This window comes from Schistocerca piceifrons, chromosome 5, assembly GCF_021461385.2.
Source record: "Schistocerca piceifrons isolate TAMUIC-IGC-003096 chromosome 5, iqSchPice1.1, whole genome shotgun sequence".
Classification (NCBI taxonomy): Eukaryota; Metazoa; Arthropoda; class Insecta; order Orthoptera; family Acrididae; genus Schistocerca; species Schistocerca piceifrons.
Window position 1 is genome coordinate 63,940,259 of NC_060142.1, and position 16,861 is coordinate 63,957,119.

Consider the following 16,861-nt stretch of genomic DNA (forward strand, 5'->3'; position numbering starts at 1 on the left):
GAATGTCCGGTGAACGTCATCTGCCAGTGTGTGTAGTGCCAACAGTAAAATTCGCAGGCGGTGGTGTTATGGTGTGGTCGTGTTTTTCATGGTGGGGCTTATACACGTTGTTGTTTTGCGTGGCACTATCACAGCAAAGGCCTACATTGATGTTTTAAGCACCTTCTTGCTTCCCACTGTTGACGAACAATTCGGGGATGGCGATTGCGTCTTTCAACACGATCAAGCAGCTGTTCATAGTACACGGCCTGTGGCGGAGTGGTTACACGATAACAACATCCCTGTAATGGACTGGCCTACACAGAGTCCTAACCTGGATCCTACAGAACAGCTGTGGGATGTTTTGGAACGCCGACTTCGGGCCAGCCCTCACCGACCGACATCGATATCTCTCCTCAGTGCAGCACTTCGTGAAGAATGGGCTGCCATTCCCAAAAACCTTCCAGACCTGATTGAACGTAAGACTGCGAGAGTGGAAGCTGTCATCAAGGCTAAGGGTGGGCCAACACCGTATTGAATTCCAGCATTACCGAAGGAGGGCGGGCCGGCCACTGAGGCCGTGCGGTTGTAGGCGCTTCAGTCTGGAACCGCGTGTCCGCTACGGTCTCAGGTTCGAATCCTGCCTCGGGCATGGATGTGTGTGATGTCCTCAGGTTAGTTAGGTTTAAGTAGTTCTAAGTTCTAGGGGACTGATGACCTCAGATGTTAAATCCCATAGTGCTCAGAGCCATTTGAACCAAGATGGCTCACCGCTGGATTCTAGCGCACTGTCCGGGCGTATCTTGACCAAATATTACCTGGCAGATGGATCGGTGTAGGTGAGCGATGGCGCTAGCCTCACCGATATCAAGCGATCTGGTGGGAACAGGAAACTATAACGTCCATGTCATCGTTCCTGGATCACGCTAAACGTAGTTTCTTACCAACTTTGTACTATACAATCAAATTTGCAACACTAAGGCATAGTTCGAAAGTAAATATCAACCGTTAGAGCACAAATGCTTTAATTTACATCATAAATGAAACGTAGATTGAAATCCGTCTTTTCTTAATCGCAAAGCCAGGCAACACTTGACATTTGTGGAATACAGCTCCATCTACCACGAATGGAAACGAATGTTTCGAGTATGCCGCAAGTTTTTTTTCCCCCTTGAGGAAGTACTAAGTTGATACCGGCCAAGGAGGGGTGGTTGGGAGGTGGGCAGTTGTAGTACAGGCAATTGTCCTCTTGACTAATACTAACTTTTCACCTACATCATTTTTCGTGCGATGCGCCCTTCTCGAGATATTTAGTTGTCTCAAGTTAAAACAAACATGCCGTTTATCTATTAGTAAAACATCATCGGGTTTCAAGCCGCGTCAAGTGGTTTGCTGCCCACGAGCTTTCGGCAGAGTCCTCTGCCATCGTAAAGTGGATGACTATCGTGTGGTTGTCATTGCCGTGCCTAAATAGCTGCGCCGTCGCTCGGGACGTCACTGGTGCTCCGTCCCGCACCAGATATGGTAATGTTTTGGCCGCGCGACCGCCGGGCCCGCTTCAACTCCCTCAGCACCGGATCCCACGCTGTACTCAGCTACAATTCACCGTCTCTATTGAAGGTGTTGTCAGAAATTCTAATCTCTATGGCCTCGTTAGCTATCCTAGAAGCCATTAATAATCGAATGCAATTCGGTGTCCGTTTTCCAGAGCATGCTCTGCTACAGCTGACTTTTCGGGATAGCGCAGACGGTAACACCTTTCATGTTCTCTGCGGCCCTGTTCAATAGTGCGAACAGTCTGGCCGACGTAGAACTGCCCACATCCACATGGTATCTAGTAGCGTTCTGAGGCCTACATCGCCTTTCACAGATTTCATTAGTTGCCGGATCTTTGCCGGAGGCCTGAAGATTGTGTCTGTTTTATGCCTCTTCAGGAGTCGACTAATCTTCCCTGTTGTCTAACCACAAAACGGTAAGAACGCAACCTGCTTCGTATCTTCTTCAGAGGTCTTCTTCCTTGGATGACACTGCTTGTGAGATCTGTTCATTGTTGTAACCGTTTTGCTTAAAAACTTTGCGTAAGTGATTCAATTCTTTCGGGAGGTTTTCAGCCTCTGAGACGGCTTCAGCTCAATGTACTAAGCTCCTTAAAATTTCTGGGATAGCGTGATAAACGAGGCCATAGAGATTAGAATTTGTGACAACACCTTCAATAGAGACGGTGGATTGCAGCTGACTACAGCGTGGGATCCGTTGTTAGTTGAGAAGCGGGCCCGGCGGTCGCGCGGCCAAAAAATTACCATATAGTGTGGGACCGAGGACCAGTGACATCACGAGTGACGTCACGAGCGACGGCGCGGCTATACAAGCACGGCAGTGACAACCACACGACAGTCATCCACTTGACAATGGCAGAGGAGATCTCTGCCGAAAGCTCGTGGGCAGCAAAACACTTGACGCGGCTTGAAACCAGAGGATGTTTTATTAACGAATATCGCCGCGAAAGCATGCATTCGTACATGCTGTATATCTGGCTAAAACAATTATCATTTATTCTTCAGTCCCAGTTGCACATTATTAAATACATGACATGTTTCGGTCTCTTTGGATGATATTCAGAAATACTTAGTTGCACCAAAAACCCGTCTTGTCAGTGGCAGAACTTCATAACATAGCACTGATGTGAACTTCACCCTACAGGTGTGGCACAAACAATTCTCATCTAGTCTCCAGCCTCAGATGTACCTTTTTAAATACACGTTTCGGTCTATCTGAATCATCTTCAGAATTATGTAATTGCATCAAAAACAAGTCCTGTCTGTGTTACAACCTATTATCTTAGTAATGATCTGAGTTTCTGATACGAGTTTCTGACACATACAGAACACTGATTGAGGTTCTGACATAGACACGAAGGGTTTTTCACGCAAGTGTATAGTTCTGAAGATGATCCAGGTAGATCGAAACATGTCATATATTTACAACTCTGCAACTGAGACTGAAGAAGAGGTGAGAACTGTTTTAAATATCAATACAATTGCTGTTTTGTCGTGACGAATATGTCGACTATAGTGAAAAATTCCTGGCTCAATTTTCACAAAGACGGTGAACAGAACCACTTGGGTAGCAATGTAAGATAGCATCACCTGCCCATAAAGCGTTTAAGGAAACCGTATAAAATTAGAATCACGAGTTGTGGCGGTGTTTGAAACCAGGACACCAGAACGGTTCTAGTCACGCGTCCAGCGTTCAAGCTGACGCTGTAGTGTTGTAAGAGAGGCGAAACAGTTGTACGACAGCATTTATCTAAGCAATGTGGTACTACGGCATTCACGATTGGAATTCCAAAGAGTATTAAGGCAAATTTCAAAGGGAGCTGCGATAGTTCTCTTCAGAAAACGGGGCGTCAGCTATTCCGCAGGAAAACATTGAATGAGGCGGCATCGACCTTGTTAATGTTCGCGGAGTCGACTGACTAGGCGGCGGGGGAGGGGCATGGTCAGCTGCCAGTGGGAGAGGAGGGGCGGGGGAGGGGGAGAGGGGGAGGCAACCTTATATAAGGCACCGGCCGCCGCCGGCCGCGACACTGCACGTCGTTCGGCGCCGCAACGGGACCATGAAGGTGAGTGGACACGCTAAAGTGCCGCGCCGCACTCTGCGGGGGAGTTGCCGCCAGTCGGGTATCGGGAACGGCCTTTCGCACCTGGAGGTCACACAGTCAGCACTAGCTTTCACTCTCTCCGCCAGCGTGAATGTGCCCCGCAGACGTTCGTCAGCGTCTAGCTCAGAACACGGAGTGTGCAGTTTAGATATGTAGTAGATCTGCATTCCAGATGTGTTCTCACCCTTAACTTCCCTAAGCACGTTCGCTGCTTTCTCGACGTCCCGCATTATCATTCTACGCTGCCCGTGAGCTGAACTGGCTGCCCTACGACGTGTACACGAGCGCAGCAATGGATAGACGAGGGAGAAGCTTCTCGTTTCCGCTGCTGCAGGGCCTTGGAGCACGTCGCGAACGCAAAATTTCTCGTTCCTGGAGACTTCAATGCTTCAGCAGAACAGCAACATTACTTAAGCTCATTGTCTATAGTTGGGGTCGTTAGCTGCGTACAGTGAGTTATCTATTCAAGGGGATCACGTTTTTATCTTAGTACGTCAATTGCAATCGGCCGTATTAAACATGTCTACAAAGACTAAATGGTTCAAATGGCTCTGAGCATTATGGCACTTAACATCTGAGGTCATCAGTCCCCTAGAACTTAGAACTACTTAAACCTAACTAGCCTAAGGACATCACACACATCCGTGCCCGAGGCAGGATTCGAACCTGCGATCGTAGCGGTCGCGCAGTTCCAGACTGAAGCGTCTAGAACCGCTCGGGCACACCGGCCGGCTACAAAGACTAGATTAGCTGTAATATTCCATGTGCATTTCACACGCATCGAGACCCTTAACTTTTCCAAGCACGCTCGCTAGTTCTCGAAGTACCGCATTATCATTCCACGCTGTCCGTGGGCTAGTTACCAATTGGCGGCTTTACGACGTGTCCAGGCGCATCGGTAGATTATCTGAAAGGAGGGGAGAGCGAGGCGTCTGTTTCCGCAGCCACTGTGCGCTGGATCACAGCACGAGTGGAAAATTTCTCAGCCCCGGAGGCTTGAACGTCCGAGTAGAAGAGCTGCATTGCCCATTAAGCACGGTGTTTCCAGCTGAAGTCGTTAACTGCGTAACAGAGCTGGTAAACATATGACGGAAAGTAAGTTAGGCACTTTGGAAGATATCTGTATTAATGGATCGCTTTTTGATCTCATTACAGATCCGCCGGAGGTTCGAGTCCTCACTCGGGCATGGGTGTGTGTGCTGTCGTTAGCGTAAGAGTTAGTTTAAGTTAGATTAAGTACTGTGTAAGTCGAGGGACCGATGACCTCAGCAGTTTGGTCCCATAGGACTTCACACACATTTTTTTGATCTCAGTACGCCAATTACAATCGGTAGCATTAAACGTGCCAGATTAAGGTAAACTAACAGTCGTGTGATTAGGGCTAGCCGGTAACCTCCGTTCCCAAACATGCGATGCTCTGTGCATAACGTGGAACATATTGCCATAAGAAACAGCAGGAGTATCAATATGTAGCGTGAAAAAAATGAAAAAAATTGACTCCGCTATCGATGAAATAAAATACGGTCAATCAATGAAATAAAAAAAATAAATCAAAATAAAGAACATTACAACTTTAAAGAAATATACGCTAATATTTTTAAATTGTTTATTGTCGAACGCAATCACATACGATTTCAAAAGAATTCGGTCATCACCAGCCATCGTCAGATCATAAGAATATTCAGTAGATCACTTGAAAGTACACTGAGAAAACCGCGTGGGAAAGGCGGTTTTCCCAATGTGCTTGCGAATGATCTACTGCTACCTGTTATGATCTGAAGATGTGTGATGACGACCAAAACCGGTAATTTACTTTGGACATATTATATGATTGTGGCGGACAATAAACCAATATAAAAAGATTTTTAAAATCGCAGAGGTTTACGAATTATCGATCTTGCCGGTATTAATTACGCTCCAAACTATAATTAAAGGAATAGCAGAGGGAAAAGATTGCAATTACAGACCTAAATACGAGTACATAAGGCAGGGCGTTGATGATACGGGATGCGATAGGTGTGCTGAAAAAGAGAAAACAGTTGACAAGCTACAGTAATGGAGCGCTGCATCAAATCTGCTTTAGTACTGGTGACCAAGAAAACAACGTCAGCTGTAACTGAGTAAGTCATTACGCACGTAACCGTCATTTTACAGCAGCGTAATTTTCAAAAGATGAAGCTACACGCTATCTGTAAGATTATGGTTCAGGTGCGTGCTGATTCGGTACAGTGCACTTCTATACTATTTATAATTCTAAAATCTGTATGAGATGTTACCTATAATCTACTTGCTCTTCCAGCTGTGTAAATGAGTCGTTGTTTATCACCATGTATCCGACATCATGAATACCTAATATATTCCAAAACGCCGCTCATAAAAACGAGATGTACCGCTTCTTGCCCTCGAGTTATAATGGTGATAAAAAGATAGGGACAAGTGCTTCGGACAGGCCTTGGGAAAGGGACGATTTGTATACCCAACAGAAGGATCATGTCCCTGTAACTATCCTACAATACAGAGTAAAAGTATGAATTTTACAAACATCCTTCTGCTTATGCAAACGGTGCAAATCGGTTGGTTCTTTTTGGATTTAATGTGGTTTATGGTGGTCTTGATGGAACTTATGGATGCACAGTTGGTTCATGGGTGGTTCCTCGGAAAACCCAGTAAAATGTTTTTTTTTTCTATTTTTCGCCGTCACCAGCGGACCAAAACCCAGCTGAGTATTCAAAGACAGCATTTTTGCAGTATATTGCTAATATCCAAATATGGAACAACCTTCAAAATATTCGTGATATCTTTATCTGTTTCCAGAATGCAGAGATACAAAGGTACACAACTTCCACACGTAAAATCCGTTATGAGGTGAAATCAAAATATTAAATAACCTTGTAAAACAATAAATAGGCAGCCAAGATCGCAGGAACACTTTTTATTCCATGACTACCGGTTTCGGTGAAACTAAAGCCGCCATCATCGGATCTTAGGACACATACAGGTTACAACATCAAGGCAGACAGTAGTGATATTAATAGTTGCCTATAACTATAATATCATCATTGTTTGCCTTGATGTTGTAACCTGTACGTGTCCTAAGAGCCGATGATGGCGGATTTAGTTTCACCGAAACAGGTAATCATGGAATAAAGAGAGATCCTGCGATCTTGATTGCCAGTTTATTGTTTTACAAGCATCTAGATCGCTCCCAGATGAGTACAAAAACATATTAAGTAACCGCAGAAAATTGCTCAAATTGTAACGGTACATTATCTAGGCATTTATGTAGGGGAGCCATCTCCCTATTTTCAAAAATGTTTATCCGTTATGGAGAAACACTGCAAAAACTTGTTTTATGGTACCAAAACCCTAGTCGGCAATGCACAGCAAATGGCTGTAATTTTTACGATTTATTCTTAATGTGCCGATCTTAAACAACCTTGAAACTTTTCTAGACGTATTTATCCGTTTACGAGATAGAGGTTCAAAGTTATGCTACATGCAGTCGTAAAATACAAGCTTGAGACGAAAACGTAGTTTATACAGCGACGTGGCACAGAGAACAGAGAAATATGCTATATAGAGACTCCGATATCATTTGGAAACCCCTTGTTGTTGTATTGAAGTACATACTAATTTTTTTGCACGCAAAATGCGGTCTGAGGTGTAAAATTAGTTTTGCGTTATTTCAATTTCTCACAAGTAAACTAAGAGGGTCACTCCAAAAGAAATGTAAACTATTTTTTTAAAATCCATATTGTATTCTACATGTTTGAAAGTTTTACAGTGTGTAGATACATCCTTCAGGAACAATATTTTCACTTCTCCACATAATTTCCATCTCTCTCAACTGCCTTACGTCATCTTGGAACCAGCGCCTGTATACTCGCACGGTAAAATTCTGGACCAACCTTTTGGAGCCACTGTTTGGTCGCGTGTGCAAGGGAGTCATCATCTTCAAACCTTGTTCCACGAAGAGAGTCTTTCAGTTTCCCACGGAGATCATAGTAACATGGAGCCAGGTCAGGACTGTAAGGCGGGTGTTTCAATGTTGTCCATCCGAGTTTTGTGATCGTTTCCATGGTTTTTTTGACTGACATGTGGCCGTGCATTGTCGTGCAACAGCAAAACATCCTGCTTTTGCCGATCTGGTCGAACACGACTCAGTCGAGCTTGAAGTTTCTTCAGTGTCGTCACATACACATCAGAAGTTATGGTGGTTCCACTTGGCATGATGTTCACAAGCAAGAGTCCTTCTGAATCGAAAAACACTGTAGCCATAACTTTTCCAGCAGAAGGTGTGGTTTTGATTTTTTTTCTTGGGTGAATTTGCATGATGCCACTCCATTGATTGCCTCTTCGTCTCTGGTGAAAAATGATGAGTCATTTTTCATCACCTTTTACAATTGTTCCAAGAAATTCATCACCACCATTCTTGTACTGTTCCAAAAGTCCACTGCATACCGTTTTTCTTGTTTCTTTGTGAGCCACTGTCAACGTCCTGGGAACCTACCTGGCACAAACCTTTTTTAATTCCAACACTTTCAGTATTCTGCAGACACTTCCTTCCCTATCCCAACGTAGCTTGACAATTCGTTCACTGTGATGCACCTGTCAGCAGTCACCAATTCGTTAACTCTCTGCACATTGTCTGGAGTGTGTGCGGTACGAGGCCTGCCGTTGCGAGGACAATCCTCTATACTGCCGTGCCCGCTTTCATCACGTAACCTGCTTGCCCACCACTAACTGCACTGCGATCGACAGCAGCATCTCCATACACATTTTTCAACCTCTTGTGGATGTTTCCCACTGTCTCGTTTTCACAGCACAGGAATTCTATGACAGCACGTTGCTTCTGACGAACGTCAAGTGTAGCAGCCATCTTGAAGACATGCTGTGACGGCGCCACTCACGGGAACAGATTGAACTAAGTTTTAAAACAAGCGGGAAGGATGTATCTACACACGGTAAAATTTTCACACATGCAGAATGAAAACTGTATTTTTACAAAAATAGTGTGCATTTATTTTGTAGTGACCCTCGTATCTAAAATTTATGTGCCACTACGTTTGTTTTATTGCTGCTGCAGGGAAAAGAACGAAACCAGTGAAGAAATGCTCCCGTCAGAGCACAGAAGTGCGAGCTGCCTCATTCATGGTTGTGTTGTAGAGAGAGCAAAGGAGACAATGGACGAGTGGCAGTGTGAGAGGGGGAGAGAGGCACAGTGACAGTGGAAGATAGTTGACAGGAACAGGACAGTGCTAGGAAAGGAGTGAAGGTGATAGCGCTAGGGGGGGGGGGGGGGGGAGACAAAGAGAGAAAGAAAGTAGAAGGGGGCGAGAGCCAGTGATAATGAGAACAGAGTGTATAGCAGTGATAACGACGAAGAAGGAGGCAATGACAGAAGAGGCAGCAGCCGTAGGGCGGAGGAAACGAGATATTAGTAGTAACAGAGAACAAGAGGGAGGTAGTGAGACTGTAGTAGTAGGAACTACAGTTGCATTCCATTACGTTCGCATTTGACTACAGCGTCAGTTGCTCGCAAAGCGTCTCTAGTGCCGTGTGTTAGAATAATTCTGTGAAATGGAAGTGCCGTACCTGTTTCTGCAGTACTGCAGCCAGAAGAAGATCCACAGGTAGAGGAGTTGAAAGAAGAATCAAATGAATATCTTTATAATTTGGCACACCTTACACTGTTTTCTAATATTCTTTGAAATAAAATTGATAATTCGGTCGATTATGAAAAAAAAGTACACGAGCAGGATTCGAACACGGTACCTCCAGCGCCGTAGCCGTGAACCTTTACCGCTGCGCTCGGAAGATATGTAATGTTGCGGGTATACAAAGCGGGTAATGAACTTCAAAGTCGATTTTCTCAAAAACAACGGCCCGTCTCTAAAAAAAAAAAAACGGATAGCCAGGTACTCAGGGTAAGTGCCTCTACAACATATTTGAAGTGCATCAAAATCCTTGATTTACAGTATGTAGGGTCCCCTTTTGAACATAAACAAAGAAAAGCAGAAAGAGTTAACAGAATCTTCCTTTGGTTCTTGGTAGAACAACATTATAATAAATGGCATTACTTATGCCATACTTGACTAAGCGCATTGTTAGAGGTTGCTTCCTATCAGCTGAAGGCTATGCTACTTTCCTAGTTGACGTCCCGAGAAAGAGTCGCGACTCGTGGGTCCAGCGATATCTGTTACGGACCGCAGACGATACTGCAACCCCTAAGTGTGGTATTGAACGTTCATACCACAGGAGTAATCATTAGGTGCGACCTAAAGGGCAATGCCCACACAAAGCAGTTAGTAGGAAAAGCACCGTGATTCTTGGAACAGTCAAGGGAAATGTGATTCACACACGAATTAAGCGACTTACAGAACAACTTAGAGAACAGTTGTTCGACTGATTCATGAGTGTTGCTCCCCAGTCTGGGACGGTTACCTGTCTGGATTAATAGAGACGAGATACAAGAGCGTCGCGTTTCGCCACAGGATCGTTCAGTCGGCGCGAGATTGTTGTGGAGATATTCGACAGACTACAGCAGCAGACGCTGCAAGAGATGCGTGGTGCGTCGCAGAGCGGTTTACCACTGTCATTCCGAGAGAGTACGTTCCTGGAAGACTCTGGAAACAAATTACTCCCACTCACATACGTACGTCTCGCTAAATGACCACAATCAGAAGATAGGAGAAATTGGAGCTAATACAGAGCTTCACGAATGGAATAGAAAAGGTAAAACAGGTAGTGTGGCACCGGAAGTGTGCTCCGCCACGCACCGTAAGGTGCCCTGCAGAAGGAGATGTAGTTGTTACACCCCACTGCATAATTTTTCTACAATCAGTATTAAGTGGAGAATTTAGAGACATTGTTCAATCCCTACGTATCGGTGACGGTATTCAGGTGATTACAACGGGCACAGAGGCATTCAAACAGCCATTATTCCACAGTTATATACGCGATTGGAACGGGAAGAACTCGTCATAGGTAGAGTTGCACTCTACCAAAGCACGGTTCGGTAGTTTTAGTACAGTACATAAACGACGTAGTAAATGGTTCAATTGCCGGTAGTAGTTGGCAGCATTGGTCGTGAAAGGAAAACGACTGTACGCCAGAAAAAGTGGAAGCCAACAACTTCTCTTTGTTTTTTGTTTGTTTGTTTCTTTGTTTTTCCCATAACTAGAACCGACATGGTTCAGCGTTAGACCATGGTGTATTTTATATCCTTACAAAATATTTGCATTTTATAAGAAATAAAAGTTAATTGATCGCCTAACATTTGCGCTCTTATGTAACCAAGACAACTACTTTTGATACAAGTACAGTTAATATGTGCAAACATTAAAAATCTATATAATTGTTGTTATTTTGTACTCAACAGAATGTTCATCGTGATAAAAGGCGAGAGTTCCTTGTTATTAGTGCTAAGTGTGACAGCATTGAATAACAGAAACATGTTTTATATAAGCTTGACGAAGTACTGAAGCGGTGTTCGACATGCTTTTGTTTAGTGCTTTTATTTTTTTTTTCAATTTTATCTTTCTATGGAGGAGACTGCATTTTCTAGCGCTATGTGATAAATCTGTATGATTTTCTTAAAATTAATTTTTACTGTAACATCCATCTGCTTCACGTTACGAATCAAAAATTTTCGAACAAAACCTAAATTAAGGACTGACAATTTCAATTTTGCTGCTTATTTTTGAGTAACAGACAAGAGTATAACTATGTAGAACAAAAATGTTCCGTAGATTCGTGGTCCTTTATACATTCTCATTTCTAGACGGTTCACCGCTTCTGTCTTCCAGAGGAATCTAGTAAGACACTGATCGCATATGTGAACAAAGCAATCGATACGAGGTAACGTCCGACAGATATGCAACACACAGGCAACGCGAGTGCAGTCATAACTGGCCAAGAACAAAGGGACAACTACCCTAGTCTACGCTGACTAGCGATCGGTAGTTTTACAACTCTACTCGTACGAAATAGTGGGATGTACCCTCCGCCACGCACTTCACAGCAATTCGCAATGTATGTATGTAGATATAGATGATGCAGCATCCTTTGTAGGGGAAGATGTCGACAGCAAAACGGGCATGGTAATGGAAATGAGCGTATGGCGTTGTTGGCCGGGAGGCCCCATCCGGGGAAGTTCGTGGTAACAAAAGTGCTTTTTGTATTGTGATGTCATGCAGCTGCTGTTACTCGGAACCAGTGAGATACACGGGCCCTGTGGCGTACGTCACCTCACGTGACCCTGAAGGTCTTAAACGAAATGCAGCGACCGTCTCTAGCTGTGCGTGATTTACTACTTCAGCCCAGTTTAATACTTCGCAGCTGCGCGTTTACATACACTCGCGCTATAGAAAACATATGACACAGTTAAGGACTTTCGTGAGTACCTTTTCTCTGACTTACTAGTTTGCCGCCTGGCCCCGGACGTAGCCGGGCGTTCGCGATGCATATTGGGCAACCAGCTAAGTAGTGTGACGTCACAAACTTGTTGCGGTGGGGTTGGGCGGGAGGCGGGGGGGGGGGGGGGGGGAGTGCGTGTATCTTGTGGGCCCCGACCGCTACCGCTGATTCTGCTACATAAAAGTTTAGCCAACGACAAACGCCGGATGAGGAATTTCACGGCCAAGTCTGTTTATCCTAGCAGCTGCCGTTGCCTTGAACGGAAACACAGGCGATAGCTTCAAGCTACAGTAATCAGTTACGACTGTCCGCAGGCTGACAGATGGATGCGAGGCGTCAGCAGTTACCGCTAGCCGCCGCCTAGCAGCCCGAGTCGCCAGTACCGGCAGGAAGGAACAAAAACTCTTTCATTGTTCACTGTCGCACTCAACGTTTGGTACCTAAGAGGATACATCAGCTCTGCTAATAGCAAGCTTGAATTTCCCTTCTATACGTGTACATATGTTGATTGGCATACTCTCTTTCAAATTCTGAAGGTCGCAGGGGTAAAATACAGGGAGCGAAAGGCTGTTTACAATTTGTACAGAAACCAGATGGCAGTTATAAGAGTCGAGGGGCATGAAAGGGAAGCAGTGGTTGGGAAGGGAGTGAGACAGGGTTGTAGCCTATCCCCGATGTTATTCAATCTGTATTTTGAGCAAGCAGTAAAGGAAACAAAAGAAAAATTCGGAGTAGGAATTATAATCCATGGAGAGGAAATAAAAACTTTGCAGTTCGTCGATGACATTGTAATTCTATCAGAGACAGCAAAAGACCTGGAAGAGCAGCTGAACGGTATGGACAGTGTCTTGAAAGGAGGATAAAAGATGTACATCAACAAAAGCAAAACGAGGATAATGGAATGTAGTCCAGTTAAATCGGGTGGTGCTGCGGAAATTAGATTAGGAAATGAGACGCTTAAATTAGTAAATGAGTTTTGCTATTTGGGGAGCAAAATGACTGATGATGGTCGAAGTAGAGAGGATATAAAATATAGACTGACAATGACAAGGAAAGCGTTTCTGAAGAAGAGAAATTTGTTAACATCGAGTATAGATTTAAGTGTCAGGAAGACTTTTCTGAAAGTATTTGTATGGAGTGTAGCCATGCATAGAAGTGAAACATGGACGATAAATAGTTTAGACAAGAAGAGAATAGAAGCTTTCGAAATGTGGTGCTACAGAAGAATGCTGAATATTAGGTGGGTAGATCACATAAGTAATGAGCAGGTATTGAATAGAAATGGGGAGAAGAGAAATTTGTGGCACAACTTGACCAGAAGAAGGGATCGGTTTTTAGGACATATTCTGAGGCGTCAAGGGATCGCCAATTTAGTATTAGAGGGCAGCGTGGAGGGTACAAATCGTAGAGGGAGACCAAGAGATGAATACACTAAGCAGATTCAGAAGGATGTAGGTTGCAGTAGGTACTGGGAGATGAAAAAGCTTGCACAGGGTAGACTAGCATGGAGAGCTGCATCAAACCAGTCTCTGGACTGAAGACCACAACAACAAGAACAACTACGTGTACATATACATTACGTAAATTATTGCAAACTGTATTGCTCATTTTATCGATTTTATATCCTATTCCATTCACTTACCAAGCGAGGGAAAAACTACGATCTACGAGCCTCTGCACATGACTTAATCTCTCTTACCATATCCTCACCATCCCAATGCGAGGTATACAAAATAGCAGTAGAATACTCGCTGAGTATTCCTCGACTATAGGCGCTTCAAATATACCCAAGAGGGTTATGGATCGACATCTACATCTCTGCTCCGCAAGTCAGCTGAAGGTGCATGGCGGAGGGCACTTCTGCTACCACTTTCTTTTCCACTCTTTCCTGGTCTATTCGCGAATGGCGTAGGAAAAATGATGAGCGGTAAAGTTGCGTATGACATCTAATTTTCTCGTCGTGATCACTTTGCGAAATGTACGTGTGGGAAAGAAAAATCTTGGCCGACTCTTCTTGTAACGTATGCTCTCCAGCTTTCCACAGAAAACGGTTTCGTGGTACTTAATTCCTCTCTTATACCGTCTCCCACTGGACTTTGTTGAGCACCTGCGTAACGACCTCGCATCGAGTAGCTACACGATGCCGTGACGAAAGACGCCGCTCATCTGTGAATCTCGTCTATCTCTTGAATTAGTCCAACCTGGTATCGGACCCAGACCGGTGAACCGTAGTCAAGAATCGGTCGAACGAATGTTTTAAAAGCCACTTCTTTCTTGGACGAATTCCGTTTCTGCCAATGAATCTCAGCTTGGCATCTTCTTTTCTTATGTTTTATGTGGTAGCCAACGGCGTTGCCGCAGTGGCAACACCGGTTCCTGTCAGATCACCCAAGTTAAGAGCGGTCGCGCTTGTCTGGCGCTTGGATGGGTGGCCGTCCTGGTCTCTGGAGCGCTGTTGGTGAGAAGTAGCCGCGCTGGTCACGAAAACCGACAAACGACCGGGAGAGCGGTGTGCTGACCACATGCAACCTCCATATCAACATCCAGTGACGCCTGTCGGCTGAGGATGACTCGGCGGTCGGTCGGTACCTCTGGGCCTTGAAGGCCTGTACGAAGGATTTTTGTTTTTGTTTTTTATGTGGTTGTTCCACAGATTGATTTGTCGCCTATAGCGTAATGGAAGTGTAGTATATCTCCTCGCCTCTTTATGCGCAACACTTTGCATGTATTTATGTTTAGGGTCAACTGCCGGGCCATGCACCACTCGTCAATCTTTCCTCTAGTACAGACAACAATATCGTCCGCGAATAGCCTCACAGAGACTCGGCCACTGTCAAGTAGATCGTTAATATAAACTGCAAATAGTAGTGGCCCTGCAACTCACCCTTTAGCTACTCGTACACTCGTAACTCTACACACTCTAAGAAAAAGAAAAAGAAACAAAAAACGAAAAGGACGCACCACGAAGGAATTATGAGAAAGAGATGGATGTCGGTAAATGTAATATACAGGTACAGACAAACTGATGATTACAATTTCAGAAAAACTGGATGATTTACTCAAAAGAAAGAGCTTCATGAATAGAACGTTGGTTGTCATCCGCGGCACCGTTACAGCATATCGGTACGACGACGATATTCTATTCTACTCCCCGTTTTGTTGCCCTTCGTGGCAAGCCATCCTGGGCTTACATCTTAGCAAGATAATTCCCTCCCGCACACGGCGAGAGATTCTACTACTTAACGTAATAAAATGAAACAGCTACAGCCATCGTTTTAATGGTATCATATTATGTTGCAACCATTTCCGGTGATTTAGTACACCATCTGAATGCCTGAAGGTGGTGTATCGGGTCAGTTATTTGTTGCAATATAATAAAATAACATCAAAACGACAGCTGTAGGTGTTTCATTTTATTACGCAATGAGCGGCTGAAGTCCCGCAGGCCATCAGTCAAAGGGGTGGAGAAACAAAAACTTTGTACTGCTCAACTTTGTGCTTGCCAAAACCTACCTTGGCCACCACGGTCGGCAGATCTCTCCCCAATGAAGAAGGCGTAGAGGATTATGGACAGGGCCCGCCAAGCACCTCGAGATTTCGACGATGTAACGCGCCAGTTGGGTGAAATGTGGCATGATATCACTCACGAGGACATCCAACAACTCCGTCAATCAGTGTCAAGCCGAATAACTGCTTAAATAAGTCCCAGACGTGGATCAAAGCGTTATTCACTTGCTCAGATTGAGAAACCCTTCCTCTTGAATAAATCATTCAGTTTTTCTGAAATTGTAATCATTCGTTTGTCTGCACATGTATATCACATCTATCGATTACCGTATCATTCGGATAAGTCTTTCGTGGTGCTTTTCTTTTTTTCTTTTTTCTTTTTATATTTTTTGTCTGACAGTGTATTTATGGATTCTGTCCCGGTAACACGCTGAGTTCTGGATGGAAGAAAGTCCTGAGTCCAGCCAATATCTGCTCCCATATTGGGAAAGCTCTAATTCAGCTCAGTAAAATACAGTTTGGAACAGTACGGAATGCCTTCCTGAAGACGTGGAACACGGCCGCAACCTGGAAAAATTGGAAATTTGTGGTAAGATCTTATGGCACCAAACTGCTAAGGTCATCGGTCTCTAAGCTTACACATTACTTAATCCAACTTAAACTAATTTACGCTAAGGACAACACACACACACACACACACACACCCAAGCCCGAGGGAGGACTCGAACCTCCGACGGGGGGAGCCGCGCGAACCGTGCAGGACGCCCTAGACCGGCTACCCCGCGCGACCCGCAACATGGATAACGATGTCTACGGCGATATGGATCTCGTGAAGGAATAGAGTCAGCAGAGTTTCACAAGACCACTGTTGGCGGATTCTCGTTGATTTTTTCAGAGGCGATACCCGTTCTCCACGAATATAATAATGCACGAGTATAAAACATATTTCATAGTTCTGAAAGACCTTGACGTCAGCGATCTATAATTATGTATGCCTGTCTGACGGCCGTTCTTGAAAACAGGAATGGTGCGCTTTTATCCAGTCGATAAGTAACCTTCACTGCTCCAGCCACCTACAATTAAGAACTGCTAGAAAGGGTGCCCGTTCATTCGCATAATATCTGCACAACCTATAGGCATCCGGCCCAGTAGTTTCAGTTGCTTTTCTATTCCACGATCGCTCATCTCCGCATCCGAGCTATAACTCCACAAGTTGTTCGTCGTTTTTCTTCCAAGGACTCACATGTAGTTTCTCCGAGCATCTCTGTTGCACTTGAATAAGAGCTACACCGTCCT

General features: G+C 44.6%; 1 protein-coding gene across 1 annotated transcript in view; it reads left to right on the plus strand.

Moving 5' to 3' along the window:
• The first annotated feature begins 3,576 nt into the window (after nucleotides 1–3,576).
• The window catches only part of LOC124798564, a 48,324-nt gene continuing 35,039 nt past the window's right edge, over nucleotides 3,577–16,861 (plus strand). The window contains exon 1 of the mRNA XM_047262023.1: nucleotides 3,577–3,601. Coding sequence (XP_047117979.1) covers nucleotides 3,596–3,601 — 6 coding nt within the window. The 5' untranslated portion in view covers nucleotides 3,577–3,595. The remainder of the gene's footprint in view (nucleotides 3,602–16,861) is intronic.